Here is a 17,509-nt window from a genome sequence, read left to right as displayed (position 1 = left end):
ACTTCGCTTAATTGGGACAGCATGCCGTTTAATCGGGGCAGGAGACCTCAGCACTGGAGATTACCCTACGATTGTCTCCGACGGTACCACGTGGTTCTGTCGAAATTCTGGAGGTCACAACCATAAAACAATAAAAACAATTAGCAGTCACCTGTTTATTGGGCTTTTCTGTTAGTGAAATCTATCATAAACGGACAGTAAACTCGATCTTATTGAATTTGCGGTAATACCGACAGCTGGAATTCTGTGGGTTGTTATGGTGAAATGTGTTTACACTTCCATGAAATCTTCAATCATATAAAAAAATTAATTTTCAGATCTTCTCTTCATTCCTATTTTTAAAGCTTTGTAACTCGTTACTGCATTCTCACTTGCGCGTATCGTGTTACTTGCAATTTGTGTATGTCGTGTTCTTTGTTATTGATTGCTTATCTTTTTACTGTTTTAAATTTTAACCCTTACCCACAAATGTTAGTGAACAGAAATGTCAACTAGTTCGTATGAACATATTACAGTACGTATTAATTATTCCGATTATCATGTATATTCTTCCGATTTTCACATATTTTTTAATTGGTAAGGTAATAAAGGGTAAATTTGTGCTTAATATACCTTTGCTTTTATAGGCATGGGCCTGCCCCATGGATAATATTCCTCCTATTTTCGCTAATTAGAATCGCTGGAATTAAAATTCAATTCACAAACGTGATCACAATGACCGGCGCTTACTGCACATCATATAGTGAACGGTACTTTACTATGGTGAGTTCGTCGTAACGTGATTTGATTGTACAGTGAACCAATTGTAAAAAAGGGGGGGGGCATTGTATTTTTAACTATTTACGTGAAACTTTGGATAATTGGGGCAGCCGCTTAATCGGGCCAAAATGCACTAGTCCCGATGTGTCCCAAATAACCGGAATGGACTGTATTAAGCATACTTATTTATTTAGTGAACGACAATGTTTATTGCAACTTTAAGATACATGTAAAACCAATGATAATGTATGTTGCAGTCTATCAATGATTGCTGCAGGCCATGGGTTCATACGTTAAGCCATGATAAAATGAGTAGAATATAACAGATTATACTGCATAATTTACATAGTAGCTAAATACCATGAGTGGCTTATTTAACATTTAAAATACAAGAACTCACCGACTTACGTAATACTCGACTTACACAAATTCGACTTTATGTAAGTTTTTCCATGCTTTTTGCCCCAGAGGCTCACATCTGGTATGGGCTTGGCAAACCCAGGGTCCTGAGCTGGATATCATCATTCTTCTTTCTTGGTGATTCCCTTCTACTTCTGACACACTCTCTCTCTCTCTCTCTCTCTCTCTCTCTCAGGGTAATGAGGGATTTTTTTTTTTTTTTTTTTTTTTTGGCTGATGTAGCATAAGCCTCAGGCTTCCTTGCACCATATGGCTAATAATAATAAATATAGCTATGTACACACTCCCAGCATCCACACACACACACACACACACACACACACACACAAAAAAAAAAAAAAAGAGTATGGTTGTATTCCTGAAAGGAGTAAAGTTCTTTCAAAGAGCACTCCCAAAAACAAGAAAGATAGATGAGCCTTTCAAAAGAAAGGCTCATCTATCTTTCTTGAATTTTAAATTACAAGAAACATTCCCTGTTTCTTGTAATTTAAAATGTATTCTCTTTGTGGCATAAGTCTTAAACCTATTCATTGACTTCACAGCTAAAATGGTATAAACTCAGTTTTATGTTGAATCATGCTTGGGATGAAACTAAGGAATTGCAAAGCTTGCAAGAAATAACTACTTTGCAAAAACACTTTCTCAAACAATGCCAAGCATATAATTGCATAGATTCCTGTGATGTACAAAATAGAAACCTAAAACCTTGAAAGAAAATAGCTCAAAAATACAGAATCATTTGTTACTTATCACTCATGAGGTCCTAGTGCACAGATATTTCTTCTTTATCAAATGACTGTAATTTTGATGCTATCAAGTCTGCTGCTAAACAGAAGGATAGCTGTTCCTGAATTAATCACAGATCAATCACAAAATGAAGCTACCTGACTTCCTCTCAATTGAGCCTAGAAAAATGTGCCAAAACAAAAAGCTAGCAGGGACAAGATAAAAGTAAATAAAAGTTAAATTTAATGGATGAGGAAAGGTGCTCCTTAATATATATTTTTTTAGCTGAATAACTGACTTAAATTTCATCAATTCTGGATTCAGAATAGCAATTATGCCCAGCAAGTTATTTTTATACCATTCCACAACCTTTTGTATATCCAGCGTGTTTTCCCCCATTTCTGAACTTAAAGATATGCTTTACCTTTCATTCTGCTTGTCTCACTCCCCCCCCCCCCCCCCAACAAATGCAAAGTAAGAGAAAGTGAATCCAACAGTGGGCCACTTAAAGGTGAAGACATGACATAATTTTTTTATTTATTTATTTTCTCTCTAAGGTGTTTTTTTTTCAATAAATATCCAATTAGTTCAGTGGTTAAAATTATTACATTCTGATATTTTGCCACTTTGTTTAAAGGAAAAAGTAAATTAATTTTATTACAACTACACTGATAGGCATAAAAAATAATAATAAGACAGTTTATGAATACTCTTGCTTATAGCACAACTCCACCTGCACATATTTGTGAAGCCATGCTTAAAAGTTGTTGCATTAGCATAATGGTATTCATGAAGTCTGTCATATGGCTTCAATACTGAGACTAGGTTTGCAAAAAAGCTTGCTCACAGATGTAGGTGCTTTCAAAGCAACTTTGTTGCTCAATGAAAAGGATTTAGGTATTTAAAGAAAAACTTACACCTGACACAGTAAGCATGATGGTAAAAATAGTACATGGAAAACAAGTGATGAATGAAGAAAGTGACTTTCACCAGTAAGAAACATGGTTCAACATAACAAAGGTGAACGATATATTATTTGAATATCTGTATTAATATAAGAATTAAGGATTCATTATTTTAGTCCTTTATAAATATAAAATAGAGATTTTAATTTCAAGATGTGATGAACACTTCTAGTTTGTTTTTGTTGTTTTGTGCATACTTCCTATTTTTGTGTATAGGATTACTTTCTGTGATCAATCTTAGAAGCCAACAGAAGTTCCTTTGAAAACAACCTATCAATCAGTATTTTTCCTGACTACAGTTAAGTAGTTGTACATTGATTTTATTAGGAAACAAAAAAAATATACACACAAATTCTCCTTTATTTCATACTAACAGTAAGACATCCAAGTATTTATGTTTTTACAGATGAAATATCTAAAAATATCGAATTTTTAGATATTTCATTTTCAATATTCTTCTTCAATGCAATCATTAAGAGCATTTAAGAGATGGAGGAAAAAAACTGAGGTACACTGGAACCAGTGATGTCATCCAGTTTTGTTTCAACAAATCAAAGAGTTGGCACTTTTTTTTATATATATATTTTAAATTTCATCCACCTCTTAAATGCTTTTAAGCCTTTTATTATTACACACTGCAATATCGTATATATTCTCGCATCACATTTGTATGCATTGAAAGAGTATTGTAGATAAAATAGGTTCTAAACCATCAATCTTAGGAGAGTAAAATAGCAGGCGGAGAAATTTCCCTATCCTGGGAAATTACAAAGCAGCCCTAATTTCTTCCAGGCTGTTTTGATAAAATAAGCTCACTAGAGCTTTTTATGACAAAGGTTGTGTTAGCTATATTCTGCCTTTCACTGTTTTTTATGCACTGCTGTTCCCTTTAAGCCAGGTAGATGTATGTAGTTCCAGCTAGGGACTAACATCCCCCTCCAAGCTCAAAATAACGTGATTTTTTTTTTTTTTTATATATAACTACTGCACAATTTCCCAAAACTGCTTCAGCTCCCTAATTTTTGTATTCAAATACAACCTGAACTTCTTTGATTGAAGAATCAAAAGACATTTATTTCATGCTTTGGAAAGCTTCAGTAGATTAATATAATTAATGTATTGAAGAGAAAAAACTTGTATATTAAACCTCTATGTAAGTTGTTAAAGAACTGACTTCTTAAGGTAAGATTTGCATTCTTTCAAATTTTAGAGAATAAGGGTTCACATGAACAAATTTTTATCATACAACTTTTCCAATTGCATGGTAATAGTTTAGTCTTTTTACACAAAAAGTTTAGTCTTTTTACACACAAAAAAAAAAAAATAAAATATATGTGGAGCTCTCATTTCAAGCAACTCAAAAATAGTAATAAACAAATTGGCAGCTCAAGATCATTCTCCAGTCTTCTCCACTCACTACTCCCTGCCTGGGGGGGGAGCCCAGTGACTGAGCCACTAATTAGCCTCTGTACAGAGTTATTTGTCTGAAAATCCTTACCAATGTTACATGGCTTTTAATATTTTTATCACCTGACATTTAGAGATGCATACAGCTGAAAATCAAAGCACTATATGATATCACAGAACATCAATTAATTCTCACGAAAGTAGCCAAGCATAAAACTAGAGTTTGCTCCTTTGCCAACACAAAAAGAATAATTTTGCCTAGACTTCTGGAGTTGTCTAGATATACAAGTGTCAAAGTTTGACAGTGTCTTTTAATGAAAAATAAAAAAGTTACAAGAAAATAAATGAACTCTATTTTTCTCTAACTTGGTAATTTTTTTATATAGTAAAGCTGTGCCAAGGCTCTTCTTTAAATTCCAGAATACCCCAAGATAAAACATGATACAATAAGCACTAAGCTAAAATCATTTCACATTCTCAACTGTTGATTTAAATTATGTTAAGCCACAAAACATAACCACTTCACTCTCCTATCAGCATCGGAAAACAAATTACATTGCGTACACTTAAATCAGCAAACAGAAATCTCAACACATTAAAACATTATGCTTTTTTAGCCATTTTAACAGGTCTCCCAAGCTCACTACAGTAAGAGAGCACCATCAACTGCTATGAACACACATCATCAGACAATCACAGCAAATAATGAAAAATGTGCATTTTTGTCGAGAGATTTTATGCCATGCATCATGCAAAAACAGAACTTTATAGTGATAGAAAATTCAAAGCACATTACAAGTACATACTTCTGTTAGTTGCAATAATTTTAACTTCAATAACATGCATTAACAAACCTGTACTCCCATGATTTTAGGGTTAGTCTCAAATTAAATTATCATTGTTAAACAGTTAACTTCAGTAAATGAAGATTAAATAAATTAAGTGAAACAATCTTTCTGTAATATCACAACTCTACAGTCACTGTGTGAAAATTCCCATTCAATACAGTATTTCTAACTACTGTATGGTTTTATTATGCCACAATTAGAAAAGCTGTACAATAATGATTGTACAGAAGTGTTCAGGAATATGTTAAACATTAAAAGACAATATGTGATAAACAGTTTGATACTTCTTTCAACTTAATAGTTGACTCGAATTATATCTGAAACTGTTTGAGTCCCGTTATCGATCACATAACGATAAGTAAGAATCTTACTGCAAGGTCCTTGAACCAGTTCCTATTCCTCCACGCCAGCATTCTATACTAACTTCAAGGCATTTGCCACTGTGAACCTGTGTTTCTCAAGAATTTAACTTTATACTTTCTTTGATTTTTCCCAACAATTCATTTACCCATCTATGTCTGTGGTTGATCAAGGTGGTCTTACTGTTTTGATGACTACACAAAGGATCCATTAACAATCTTCCATGGTGTGAAGGACAGAAACTTACAATTATCTTTAATGAATAAGCACTGCCACAAGCTTTATGCAACAGGGTAAGCTAAAAATTTTGTTTCTTCTTACCTGCTCGACAGCAACAGTTAATGTGCAAATTGTATTTAATTATCACAATTCTGGAGTTTTTTTATGCAAAAAAAAAAAAAAAAAAAAAAATTCTCATACCAGTCATTTTAGAAGTTGTGCTTTAGGGTGGGTGGAACACCTCCCTCAATAATTTATTTTCTAGAAACTCTAGAGTTTCAGTTGTTACAGCTTCTATCAAAAGATTTCAAGCTACTATAAAAACTTTACAAAATCAAAATATAATACATACAGAACTAAAAGGGGGAAATGCGACAATGAATACTATTAATCATAAATATTTCTTGCAATTGTAACATGACTAAACATCCAATAATAAAAAATATTCAAGCTGGAACAATGCTGATTTGAGATATTAATTTACAGATTTTCATAACCTCATAGAATGTTTAATTCTAATTTTAACACTAATAATGAGTAACAGCAATTTTTGATTTGAGCCTCTTAAATTTTAGATTTTAGCCACATAACAGCTGAAAGATTATTTTTAAAAATTTCATTTCTAAAACAATAAATATAGATCTAGTTTTGACTACTGATATCTGGAAAGAACCAGGTCATTATAACTTTAAATGTGCAACATTTATCAAGTATGGAAAATTCTTTGCCGAGAAGATATTTAAAATTATATTCTGTTATTTTAAGAAATTTGACAAGTTCCTGTTTTTATTTTCAGCAGAAGCCAAAAACAGGCTGTGCAACTTGAGCTTTTTGGTTTACATGTGACGAGTGTTACCAAAGTTTATCCCACTTGCCGTAGCACCTTTATTTGAACCATATTGCAGGCTAATGACACCCTGCCCTGCTTTCAGCTGTTCTTCTGTGAATTCACGAAGATTTGGTTCAGCTTCTTTTGGTCCAAGACTCTTGTGGCCAAATTTGTAAGCCTGTAATAATGAAAAGGAAGTTTAAACAAAACCAAAAAAGATATTTTAATGTTATACAACTCTTTTTATAATAATATACAAAATCATAGGTTTAATAAAAGTGGAACATGATTGCTAAATTTTTCACTTTGCTTTCTTTTAGAGTAGTTGTTACAATGATATATGTAAATTTAGAATATCTAAATGAAATGAAGATATACTGCATTCTAATGTAGTAACCTTACTAAAAAGAGATCAAGTTCAATCTGTAGTAAATGAAGCTTTAAGTAAAATTGAAATAAAACCACTTAAATCAACGTATTAATACCTTTCTTGCTAAAGACTGCAGGCAGATTATAACTGATGAAAGATTTTGTTTCTCCCAGAGATCAATCGTCTGAAATGTTTCTTCAGCAGGTACACCAAGCTGTTTAGCACCCTCTAAAAACAAATTTATGTTTTCCATGCATTTAAAAGCCATCTTACTATTATTTATTTTTTTCTCTGGAATGGTGCCTGGCTGCAGGGAATTTATTAATCTAGAAGGGAAAATATGTAAACTGAGTTTCATTAAAAATAACATAATAAAAGGAGCATTTTAACCATATACAGATGCACAGGATAAGTATTTTTATAGAATAAGTATTTTTAAATCTTTTGTCACCATTACTCCTTTTGCTAATTGCCCTGACAACATCTCCAAAAATATTTCTAGCTTCAGGATTAGCTTGTTTGTAACCATATATATAGCTTACTAAATAAACACACACACACACACACACCATCTTACCCAGTCTCTCTTGGGTAAAAATATCCCTTTGTGCTCCCACCTAGGTCTGACAGAGCTATTCTTTGCTCCCCTCCCTAAATTTTTTAATTCATCATCATCATCATCAGCCATTTTCAATCCACTGCAGGATGAAGGCCTCTCCAGCAACTTTCCAGCTCCTTCTGTTTTGAGCACTGGCCATCCATTTACTACTCAAAAACTCATGAATTTCATCTATCCATCTCCGCCTTTGTCTTCCAGGTTTTCTTCTAGCTCCTCTTGGGTACCATTCTGTTATTTTCTTAGTCCATCTGTCATCATGTCTTCGAGCTATGTGTCCTGCCCAAGACCATTTTAGTTCTTTAGTTTTGATAAGAATGTCCTTTACTTGAGTTTGCTGCCTAATCCATGTGTTTCTCTTCTTATCTAACAGTCTGATTCCCAATATAATTCGTTCCATTCTTCGCTGTGTAGTTCTTAGCTTCTCTTCCATTCTTTTGGTGAGTGCCCAAGTTTCACTTCCATAAGTCATGGTGGGGAGTATACATTGATTCATTATTTTACGTTTCAGACAAACTGGGATATTGCTCTTCAGTATGTGACTATATTTCCTGAATGCTATCCATCCAAAATTTATTCTTCTCTTGACTTCCAGCCATTTATCATTATTACAGCTAATAACTTGTCCCAGATAAGTATATGACTCCACCTTTTCAATTACTGCTCCATCAATCATTATTTCCCTTTCCGTGGCATACTTGTTCATCATTACTTTTGTTTTAGCCATATTCATCTTTAATCCAAAATCCTTACTAACTGTGCATAACTGATTAAGATTTTCCTCTAATTCTTTGGGATCGTGGCTTATGACCACAATGTCATCTGCAAATCTTAAATGGTTTAGGTACTCTCCGTTCACATTGACTCCTTTCTGCAACCAGTCTAATCTTCTGAAAGCTTCCTCAAGGGCAGCAGTAAACAGCTTCGGAGATATTGTGTCTCCTTGTCGAACTCCTTTCTCGATTTTAAATTTCCTACTGTCTTTGTCTAGTCTAATAAAGGATGATGTAGCACTCTCATATATTTTCTTCAAAATCATAATATATGGAGTATCTATGCCTTGTCTTTCCAGTGCCCGAAACATTGCCTTATGCTGTATGGAGTCAAATGCCTTTTCATAATCCACAAATGCCAGGCATAATGGTGTTTTATATTCATTTGCTTTCTCCATTAGCTGTGATATTACGTGAAGGTGATCCATAGTTGAGAATCCCGTCCTAAAGCCAGCTTGCTCTTTCGGTTGATTCTCATCAAGTATTCTTTCTAATCTGTTAGTAATGACCCTTGTGAACAACTTGTAGATATGGGATAACAAGCTAATTGGTCTATAATTGCCAATTTCTGATTTATCTCCTTTCTTATGCAGCAAAACTATGATTGCATTATTCCACTGCTTAGGCATCACACCTTTTCTAATGCACTTTGTGAAGAGCCTTGCCAGTTTTTGTGTTGTGTCTCTTCCTCCCAATTTTAACAACTCTACAGTAACTTCATCTTCCCCCGGGGCTTTCCGATTCTTCATTTTCTTCAATGCATGTTCTACCTCATCAGGAAGAATATCGGGTATGTCGTATGTGTTGCTACTTTGCAATCCATCTTCCCCACTGCTGGTATCATTCCCTCGCTCCTTGTATAGTTCTCTATAGTAGTCTTCTGCTATTTGAATTATGCCTTCTCTGCTGTTTATAAGTACACCATCGCTATTCTTCAGTTTCAGTATCATTTGTCTTTCTGTATTACTGCTGATTTAAATCCCTTGTTTTCCCTTAATGCTTGTTCTACTTTTCTTGTGTTAAATCTTCTTATGTCCTCTCTGAGTCTCTTTCTAATGGCTTTGCATAACTCAGTATACTCAATTTTCTCCCTGTCAGTGTTTTTCTTGCTCTTCATTTGTCGTCTTTGGTTCATCATAACAAGTGTTTCTTGACTAATTTTTTCTTCTTTGGATTTCTGTTTCCCTATAGGTTTCTTGGGCTTTATCACTTGCAGAAAGTTGTAATATTCCTCATCAATATCTTGGTCCTGAGCAGTCTGCAGAAGCTCAAACTTGTTCTTAAGTTCCAGTACATACTGCTTTTTCTCCTCCTCTGTTATTTCAAAGACCTTTGTATTATTTACTCGAGTCAGTTTTTTCCTTTCCTTTCCTACATCTATATCAAGTGTACATCTTACCATTCTGTGATCACTTCCAACATTTACCTTATTCAGGACGGTAACATCATTCACAATATATCTTCTGTTAGTGAGGATGAAGTCGATTTCATTAGTTGTTAATCCATTTGGACTCTTCCATGTCCACTTTCTGTTCACCCTTTTCTTGAAAAAAGGGTTCATTACTGACATTCCTTGAGATTCTGCAAATTCCACAAGTCTTTCACCTCTTTTATTTCTTTCACCAATTCCAAAATTTCCTATAGTTCCTCTTTCTGTGCTGTTTTGCCTTTTTCCAACCTTAGCATTGAAGTCCCCCATAATAATAGTGTAGTGGGTTTTCTGCTCATCTAGAAGACTCAATTTCTGTGTACATTTCTTCAACCTCTTCATCATCATGGCTCGATGTTGGTGCATAAATCATTATAATCTTTAGCTTGTACCTCTTAGAAATCTTGAGTATTAGTCTTGACACCCTTGGTGATGTACTTTTTAATTCCAAAATGTTGTTTTTAAAATCTTTATGGACCAGAAACCCAACTCCACCTTCACTCCTTTCACTGTTTCCATTGGTGTACAGCAGATTTCCACTTGATAAACTTATAAGTGATTCATTTCTTCTTCTTGTTTCAGCCAAACCGATGATATTCCAATTCACATTTTCTAATTCCTTTTCCAGCTCTAATATCCTGTCTTCACCGATGAGTGATCGTACTTTATAACAGGCCAAGTTCAATTTCCGTGCATGGCAGCCTGGTCGTACCCAGAGATTCTTAGCACCCTCTGCTTCCACTCTGATCCTCTTGCTGCCGTAAGAGGGAGAGTGAAAGCTGCTGGGGACTGAGGGCCATTTGTATTGTTGTGCTCTCATTGCTGGAGGGTTTGGTCTTTTCCTCTTCACGCTGACCAGGCGTCTTGAAGAGAACCACTCTACACGTTCGTTGCCACCTAAGTGACGTAACAGGGCTTACCATCGAGAAGGTGTGCACGAGTGGATTTTAGGGAGGCAGGCCAACCGGACTTCTCCTAAATCTTCTGTAATAGAGAGATATTGGATCCATCAGTGTTTTAGGCTGAGTGTCTGATAACACACAGGATACCTGTTCCCCTCTAAGCACCAATTTTTTTTTTTAATTAAAAATGCCAAAAGCTTACATATTGGCTATAAACCAATCAACCACTAATTTATTGCTTTTAAATCACTAATGCTTGCTATTGTGTGCCTACAGATGATTAAGCTTCATGGGTTAGTACAAAAAACAATTGTCAATTTTAAAGATATGGGACTAATGCCCTATATAATATGAAACTGTAAGGTGGTAGGCAAATTCCATTAAACTATGGCAATGGATCAGCAGTGAAAGCACTTTAAAAGCAAAACCAATTTACGGAAAGGGCTTCATACTAGCAATGCCCATGCAATATCTTGGATGGGCATAATTTCCTGTTTCTATTACCATCCTATGCCATAGTTAATGATGCATAATATGCAAGGTTAAACCCAAATTGTTGGAATGTGACATTTACCTTCAAGACAATACAGCAAATCACTATATTCAAGGTGTTCAACAATTGTTATAGACTAGGGTTGGGAAATACTGGCACACTCTTTATTTTCAGATTCATTTTCCCTTACACTTACCTTTTTTTTTTTTTTTTTTGTTTACTAAAGTGAAGAAGCCACTTTGAAGACAATAGCTCTTATGGACATCAACCAACATACTTGTCAGAAATATGTAAGTAGTTTATATAGGTAGTAGGGCTTATTTGGATATCATTTATCTCCATGCAGTGTGATGGTCATAGAACAGAATGATTGTACAGTTGAGTTCTGTGATTGGACAATTACTGAAGGCGTTTTCTTTCTGATTGTTTTGTGTTGCTGAGGAAGGGGGGGATTAGCTTATGTAGTGTGTTTATCCCTCCATCCCGCTGTTTTAAAATCAGAAAAATAGTTCCTGATTTAAAAACAGTGGCAAGTGAGAGAGAAACACCCTAGGCATATCAACCTAGGAGGACAGTGGGCAAGGAAAGCAGTGAGTGGCACCTGCCTGTTTGTCAAAATATGGACTAGTTTGCAAAACTGAAGCCTTTCTTGCTGAGGGAACCCTTTTGTTTCCTTCACTAATCTCATTGCTCTTCTCTGCACTAGCTCACCTCCAGACCCAAGGTCTGGAGTGTTACCAGGTAACAGTAACCCCAGATTGACATACCAATGTATAGTATCACACTTAGTGTAGTGGAAAATGAAACAGATTTGGGGATAATTGTACAGCAAGATATAAAGTAGTGCAGATAGACTGCCAGGACAGCCTGGGTAGTTTTGCCAACGATATAAAAAGAATTTTTGCTAGCAGGGATAAGGAGTTGGTTACCCATTAGTTAGGCAGGGCAGCCTAACCACTGACAATGGTTAGGCTGCATCCAGGTTTGGAGGTGAGCTAGTGCAGAGAAGAGCAATGAAATTAGCAAAGGAAACAAAAGAGTGCCCTCAGCAAGAAAGGCTTCAGTTTTGCAAACTGCAGATTAGGCACTTGCGAGGAAATCTGATTGGGGTGTTTAAAGCTTTGAATGGATGAGTAAGTTCAATGCTGGGGAATCCTTCCTCTTGTTCAGATGAGGGGAGGTATAAATACAAATTGAGGAAGGATGGTTGCAGGACAGATTGTGTAGAAATTGTCTCCAGTCAGTGGGTAGTTGATTGTTAGAACAGACTTCCACATGGCATTCTAGAAGTGTGCAGTTTGGATAAATTTAAGGAATTATTAGAGGGAATGAATAGGTGATGGTTTTTTTTTTTCTTTCTTTTTTAAAAAAAAAGTTGTATACCAGAAGGTTCAGGATATTGGAAATGTTTCTTAAAAAGTTAGCATTATGAAAAGTTATAACCATGTGTTAACTAATGTCAAAAACATGACATTAGAAAAATGGCTAACACCAAGGATCCCCCAATAATCAGATGATCTTTTAATCCTTTAAAATGTAGGTGCATGAAAATTCAAATTCTTCTGGGCATGCAAAAATTGGATGGGGGAGGGGAGGGGGGGGGCAAAAATAATTCAAAATTGTTCGTTTTTTTTTAATACCACCTATATTTGCAATCTTTTTCTGAACATAACTGTGAAAACTCCATGTTCTATATTAAAAACATTTTTAATCAATTTTTGAAAATTAGAGCTCCCTTTAGACCTGGTGGCAAATGAATGCAAATTTAAGAACTGCAAAACTTCAACCTATGTTTTGATTAGAGGAGAGCATGTCAGCAACAGGAGCACTCACCACATTAAACATTAAGTACATGTGTAAACAGTTTGATTTCAGACAATGCATCAACGTCACAAAGCCAGAGTGAATTATCAATTGGAGGAAAGTGCATGGCATAAAGTGAAATTACTATAACTCTTCATGTCAATCAACACGTTTATTATCTTAAATGTTGCATTTTTCCTAGTTGTGTAATAATTAAACAGACATTTCAGAAATTTTCTGCAAATAATTTCAAGATAACATTTTTAACAACAGGTATTGGGAGTGTCACCTGTGTGGACAGACTAGATGAAGCACAAATTGCTGAAATACTGTCGGGGTTGAATCAACCCCACACAGCTATATAAAGCAAACTTGAATTTTGAGAAATTTATTCATTATATTATTTATATAATATCAGTGTAAATACACCATAGTTAACCCATAAATTTGAACTATGTAAGTAGTGTAGAAGGTAGGGTTACCATCTTATGCACTCATAAAAAAAGGACATTTACATGTTTTGTGGCAAATAAGAGAGGACAAAAAGTTCATCTTGGATTAAAAAAAGAGGATAAATACATTATGCAAATAATAAAATAAAGACAATGTAAACCACATTTACTGATGTTTAGGATTAGTACATTCATATTTGTCTTGAGAAATTATTTCTTTCAATAGCTCTGGATTGCCTCTCAAATATGTGTAAAAATCAACGCATGACATATGTTTGAAATTGTACTGCAAAAACAAAATACCCTTTACAGAATTGACATTTAACCTATTCCTTTCTTTCGTCCACTGACTTTGCATTAGAGAGAATACTCTCTCTACATTTGCACTGTGAGGAGGAATTGCAAAGAAAAACAAGGAATTTTCAACAATTCTGAATGGAATTCAATATTTTTTGAATTACTAAAATATTTGGCCCACTTTTCATGTATAAGCATGTTTTTAAAGTCTTTATTATTCATTTGACCCTCAAAATTTCTTCAAATAGTTAAATTGGTCAAAACACTTGACATCATCAATTGTTACCCCTTTGTCAATCAAGTAGGAAATAGAACATTCTACATCGTTCCAGCTTGGTACTGCATCCATTATTTTCATCCACATAAAACAGGAAATGAATTCCATATGGTGAAGTCACTTATCTAAATATTCCATGCAATTTCTATACAGGTTTTTCGTATCACTAGAAAATTTTTCACATTCAAGTACAAGTCCATCATGTTTTTTGTATAGCATATCCTTTACTCTTAATGGCATGAAGTTGTGATCCATCTGTTTCGAGATAATTTCTTTCACTGAGACTAAGACATCTAGCACTTCTGCAGCTGAGTTACTTTCCCTTTCAATTCGTTGTATGTGTGTACGGAATACACTCATAAGCGATTGCATGAACCAAAGATGAATCTCACTAAATCCATTTTCAAAGAACCTTTTAATCACAATGGGAGGTTTTTCTTGGGACAGAAAATAAGCCTGTAAAGCTGGAAACATATCTATGAGCCTTGTGATGCTTCGAAATAATGAAAGCCATCTCGTCTTGCTGTGAGAAAGGAGCGGTCTATATTCAATCTCAACAAACTCACAGTATTCCTTAAGCTCTTCAGTCCGGACTGTATAATTATGAAAATACTGGTAAATTTTAAAAACAAATGTTCTCTACATCAACTTCCCAAAGTTTTGCGGCATTCTGAAGACAATTGTTCAAAATATGTACAGGGTAGCCCACTCCAATCAAAGTCTTGTTATGCAACAATTTCTTTAATTTTGCAAAGACATTACCCTTCTTCATTTCGTCTGTCCTCCAAACATTGTATTGCAATTGTCCCCAGTGAATGCAATACATTTTTCACACAAACAATTTTTTCAAGAGTTTCTTTAACATACGTAGAAATGGTATCTGCAGTCTCGTTAGGCATCTTCTGTAATTCAATTAATTTTGTTTGTAACCCTCCTTCATTTACATCAAAATACTGAATAATTAATGGGAAGATTTTTTCAGAACCATGATTACTTCCATCAGTTGAGACCCTACAGTATGCAATTTTATTTTCTTTTAAAGTTTTTACAGTAACATTAAGAGAATGATTTGCAAGTACAAAGTTTACAATGGCTTCTGTCTTGGTTCTGGCACAGGAAAATCTTTTTGCTATCTCAGAATCAAAAAATACATTTTTTAACATGACAGTTGTGCAATCCATTGATTTGTAACTACTATGATGTTTAACAGTGTGAAAAGCAAAAAAGGTACCCTCTGCAGCAGCCAGATCATATTCTATTTTACCGACAGCTTTGACAAGAAAAATCTGTAACTTTTCCCTTGAACAAGAAATCAGTTCACCTTGAACTGCTTTCTTGTGCTTCTCAGTTTCAATGTGATGCTTCAAATCACCAACCCCTTTATTGGCTACTGAAACATATGTCCCCCATTCTGCAAACTTTATATTCAGCTTCCCATTCCTCTCTGTCAGATACAAAACATGGAAATTTGTTTTTCATCTCTTCTGTAAACATGCACTTCCTTTTAGGCAAAGTATAGTCTTTATAATATTAATTTTTATAATTGAAATAACAATAAATATTTTTATTGTAAGTAGTGAAGCATAAATTTTATTAAGGTTAGGTTATGTTTTACATTCACAACTAAACTAACCTAATTGCAGAAAAGTACCTACAGGTATAAAGATGGATAATAAATATTTTTGTAATTAAAGTGAAAAACAGTATTTTAAAAAAAGGTAAAAAACTTTGGTATTAAATAAACTAGTGTCTGCCACTTGATTGGATCGTTGATAAGTATACAAAATTTAGTGGACAGTATGCAACTTCCGATCAGTTTGGTGTGCACACAGCTCAAATCGACGTTTTCATATGCTGCAATCAATTTCTAGAGAAAACAGTCCCTCTAACTGTCAATATTTATTTGACATGCTGGAATTCCTGTAATTTATATATCTTTTTCTAGCACACCATCTGATCTTCACGCGTTATCTACTCTCTAAACCAAAATATTGTATTGCTAGACTATACAAAATTTATATGTGCGTAAATTCTGAAGCTGGCGTGGGTTGGTAACAATCTCAATGCACTAAACTGAGCATCATCGGGGTCTTCTGCCTAATTGTCAACACGGAAATTCAAATTGAAGAATCGTCTCCTATTCCAAAAAAGATTCTGTATAACGTAACTCGGTAGTTTTCGTCGAGCTTGCATAAAACAATGGCGTATAATATAAAAATCCAGACATTTAGACAAATTTATAAAAATCCACCTGGACAAAAATTTTAGACAAAAAATCCGGACAAATCTGGTTAAAAGAGGACGGATGGTAACCCTAGTAGAAGGCATCTTTTTAATTGTATCTCATATTGTGGTTGCCTTCACGAAATAGCGATATTGCACTACTTCAAATAAATAACGCTTCTCTAGTAGAGAAGCTACTGTTATTTATTTTCAGAGGATACATTGTGAAGGCAACCACAATATGAGATACAATTAAAACTATGCCTTCTACACTGCTTACATAGTTCAAATTTATGGGTTAACTAGGGTGTATTTACACCTATATTATATAGTTAATTACCAAAACCCATAAGAATTATGCCTTGTGCATTTCGTTTTCAAATTACATTTTTACCAACACCCTCTGGCATGTTGCATTACCAGGTTACCTGCCCGCCCACTGATGATGAAGCCCAATAGCTGCAAAATGATTGTCTGGGTGGTGGTATCCTCTGAAAATAAATAACAGTAGTCTTCTCTACTAGAAGAAGTGTTATTTATTTGAAATAGTGCAATACCACTATCTCGTGAAGGCAACCACAATATGAGATACAATTAAAACGATGCCTTATACACTACTTACGTAGTTCAAATTTATGGGTTAACTATGGTGTATCTACACTGATATTATATAGTTAATTACCAAAACTCATAAGCATTATGCCTTGTGCATTTCTTTAAGGATATAGACTACCACTAGCATGATTTGCGTTTTACAGTAATCTGAAATGGATTTAAGTCTACTTACTACCAGGAATTATCATTCCTTTTGAAATATACTCTTTACAGAATTAAAGGAATGGCTTTTTTTTTAAATAATAAAAAAAAAAAAAAACCTTTTTGAAATTTTTTTTGGCTACATATCAATTTTCTGAAGTCTGTGGACCTGCGTGTAGATTAAAAAAAAAAAAAAAAAAAAAAAAAATTTTAAACCATTTTTGAGCTGTTTTTGCTAATATATATATATATATATATATATATATATATATATATATATATAAATAAATAACACACACACACTGAATGCTATGCATATCTTACAGATGATTGCTTTTGTAGCATTTGTGCTAGTTTATAATAAAAGTAAAACATACTTGAATAAATATAATGAGAGCAGACATTTCTTCATCGCTTTTCACTATTTTACCACACTGCATTTTGCACTGATTAGACATCAATTGACTATGTCACTTGTACTTTTTAAGTGCAATAACAGATAACTGCCATCTATAATGGCTTCCACACTTGTTTTTAATTAATCTATTAACGGCACAGTTTTTTTTTTTTTTTGTTTGTCTGATA

General features: G+C 34.2%; 2 protein-coding genes across 3 annotated transcripts in view; one reads left to right on the top strand and one right to left on the bottom strand.

The window, feature by feature from the left end:
• mRpS6 (mitochondrial ribosomal protein S6) overlaps positions 1–6,618 on the top strand; it is a 41,615-nt gene extending 34,997 nt beyond the window's left edge. Inside the window, exon 4 of one of the 2 annotated variants that reach the window (XM_090379315.1) lies at positions 6,504–6,618. The gene's annotated coding sequence lies outside the window, so the exon portion shown is untranslated. Of the gene's footprint in view, positions 1–6,500 lie in introns of both variants that reach the window. The other variant, XM_090379314.1, reaches the window with a different exon arrangement.
• Positions 5,912–17,509, bottom strand: part of LOC150081459 (myophilin-like) — a 29,370-nt gene continuing 17,772 nt past the window's right edge. The window contains exons 3-4 of the mRNA XM_090379313.1: positions 7,019–7,229; positions 5,912–6,711 (exon numbers count right to left, since the gene is read on the bottom strand). Of these exons, the coding sequence (XP_090235439.1) occupies positions 6,541–6,711; positions 7,019–7,229 (382 nt within the window). The 3' untranslated portion in view covers positions 5,912–6,540. The remainder of the gene's footprint in view (positions 6,712–7,018; positions 7,230–17,509) is intronic.

This window comes from Mastigoproctus giganteus, chromosome 8 (assembly GCF_048544385.1).
Source record: "Mastigoproctus giganteus isolate SK-2022 chromosome 8, ASM4854438v1, whole genome shotgun sequence".
NCBI lineage: Eukaryota > Metazoa > Arthropoda > Arachnida > Uropygi > Thelyphonidae > Mastigoproctus > Mastigoproctus giganteus.
The sequence above is the reverse complement of the archived record's forward strand: the minus strand, read 5'-3'. Positions and strand labels throughout refer to the sequence as shown.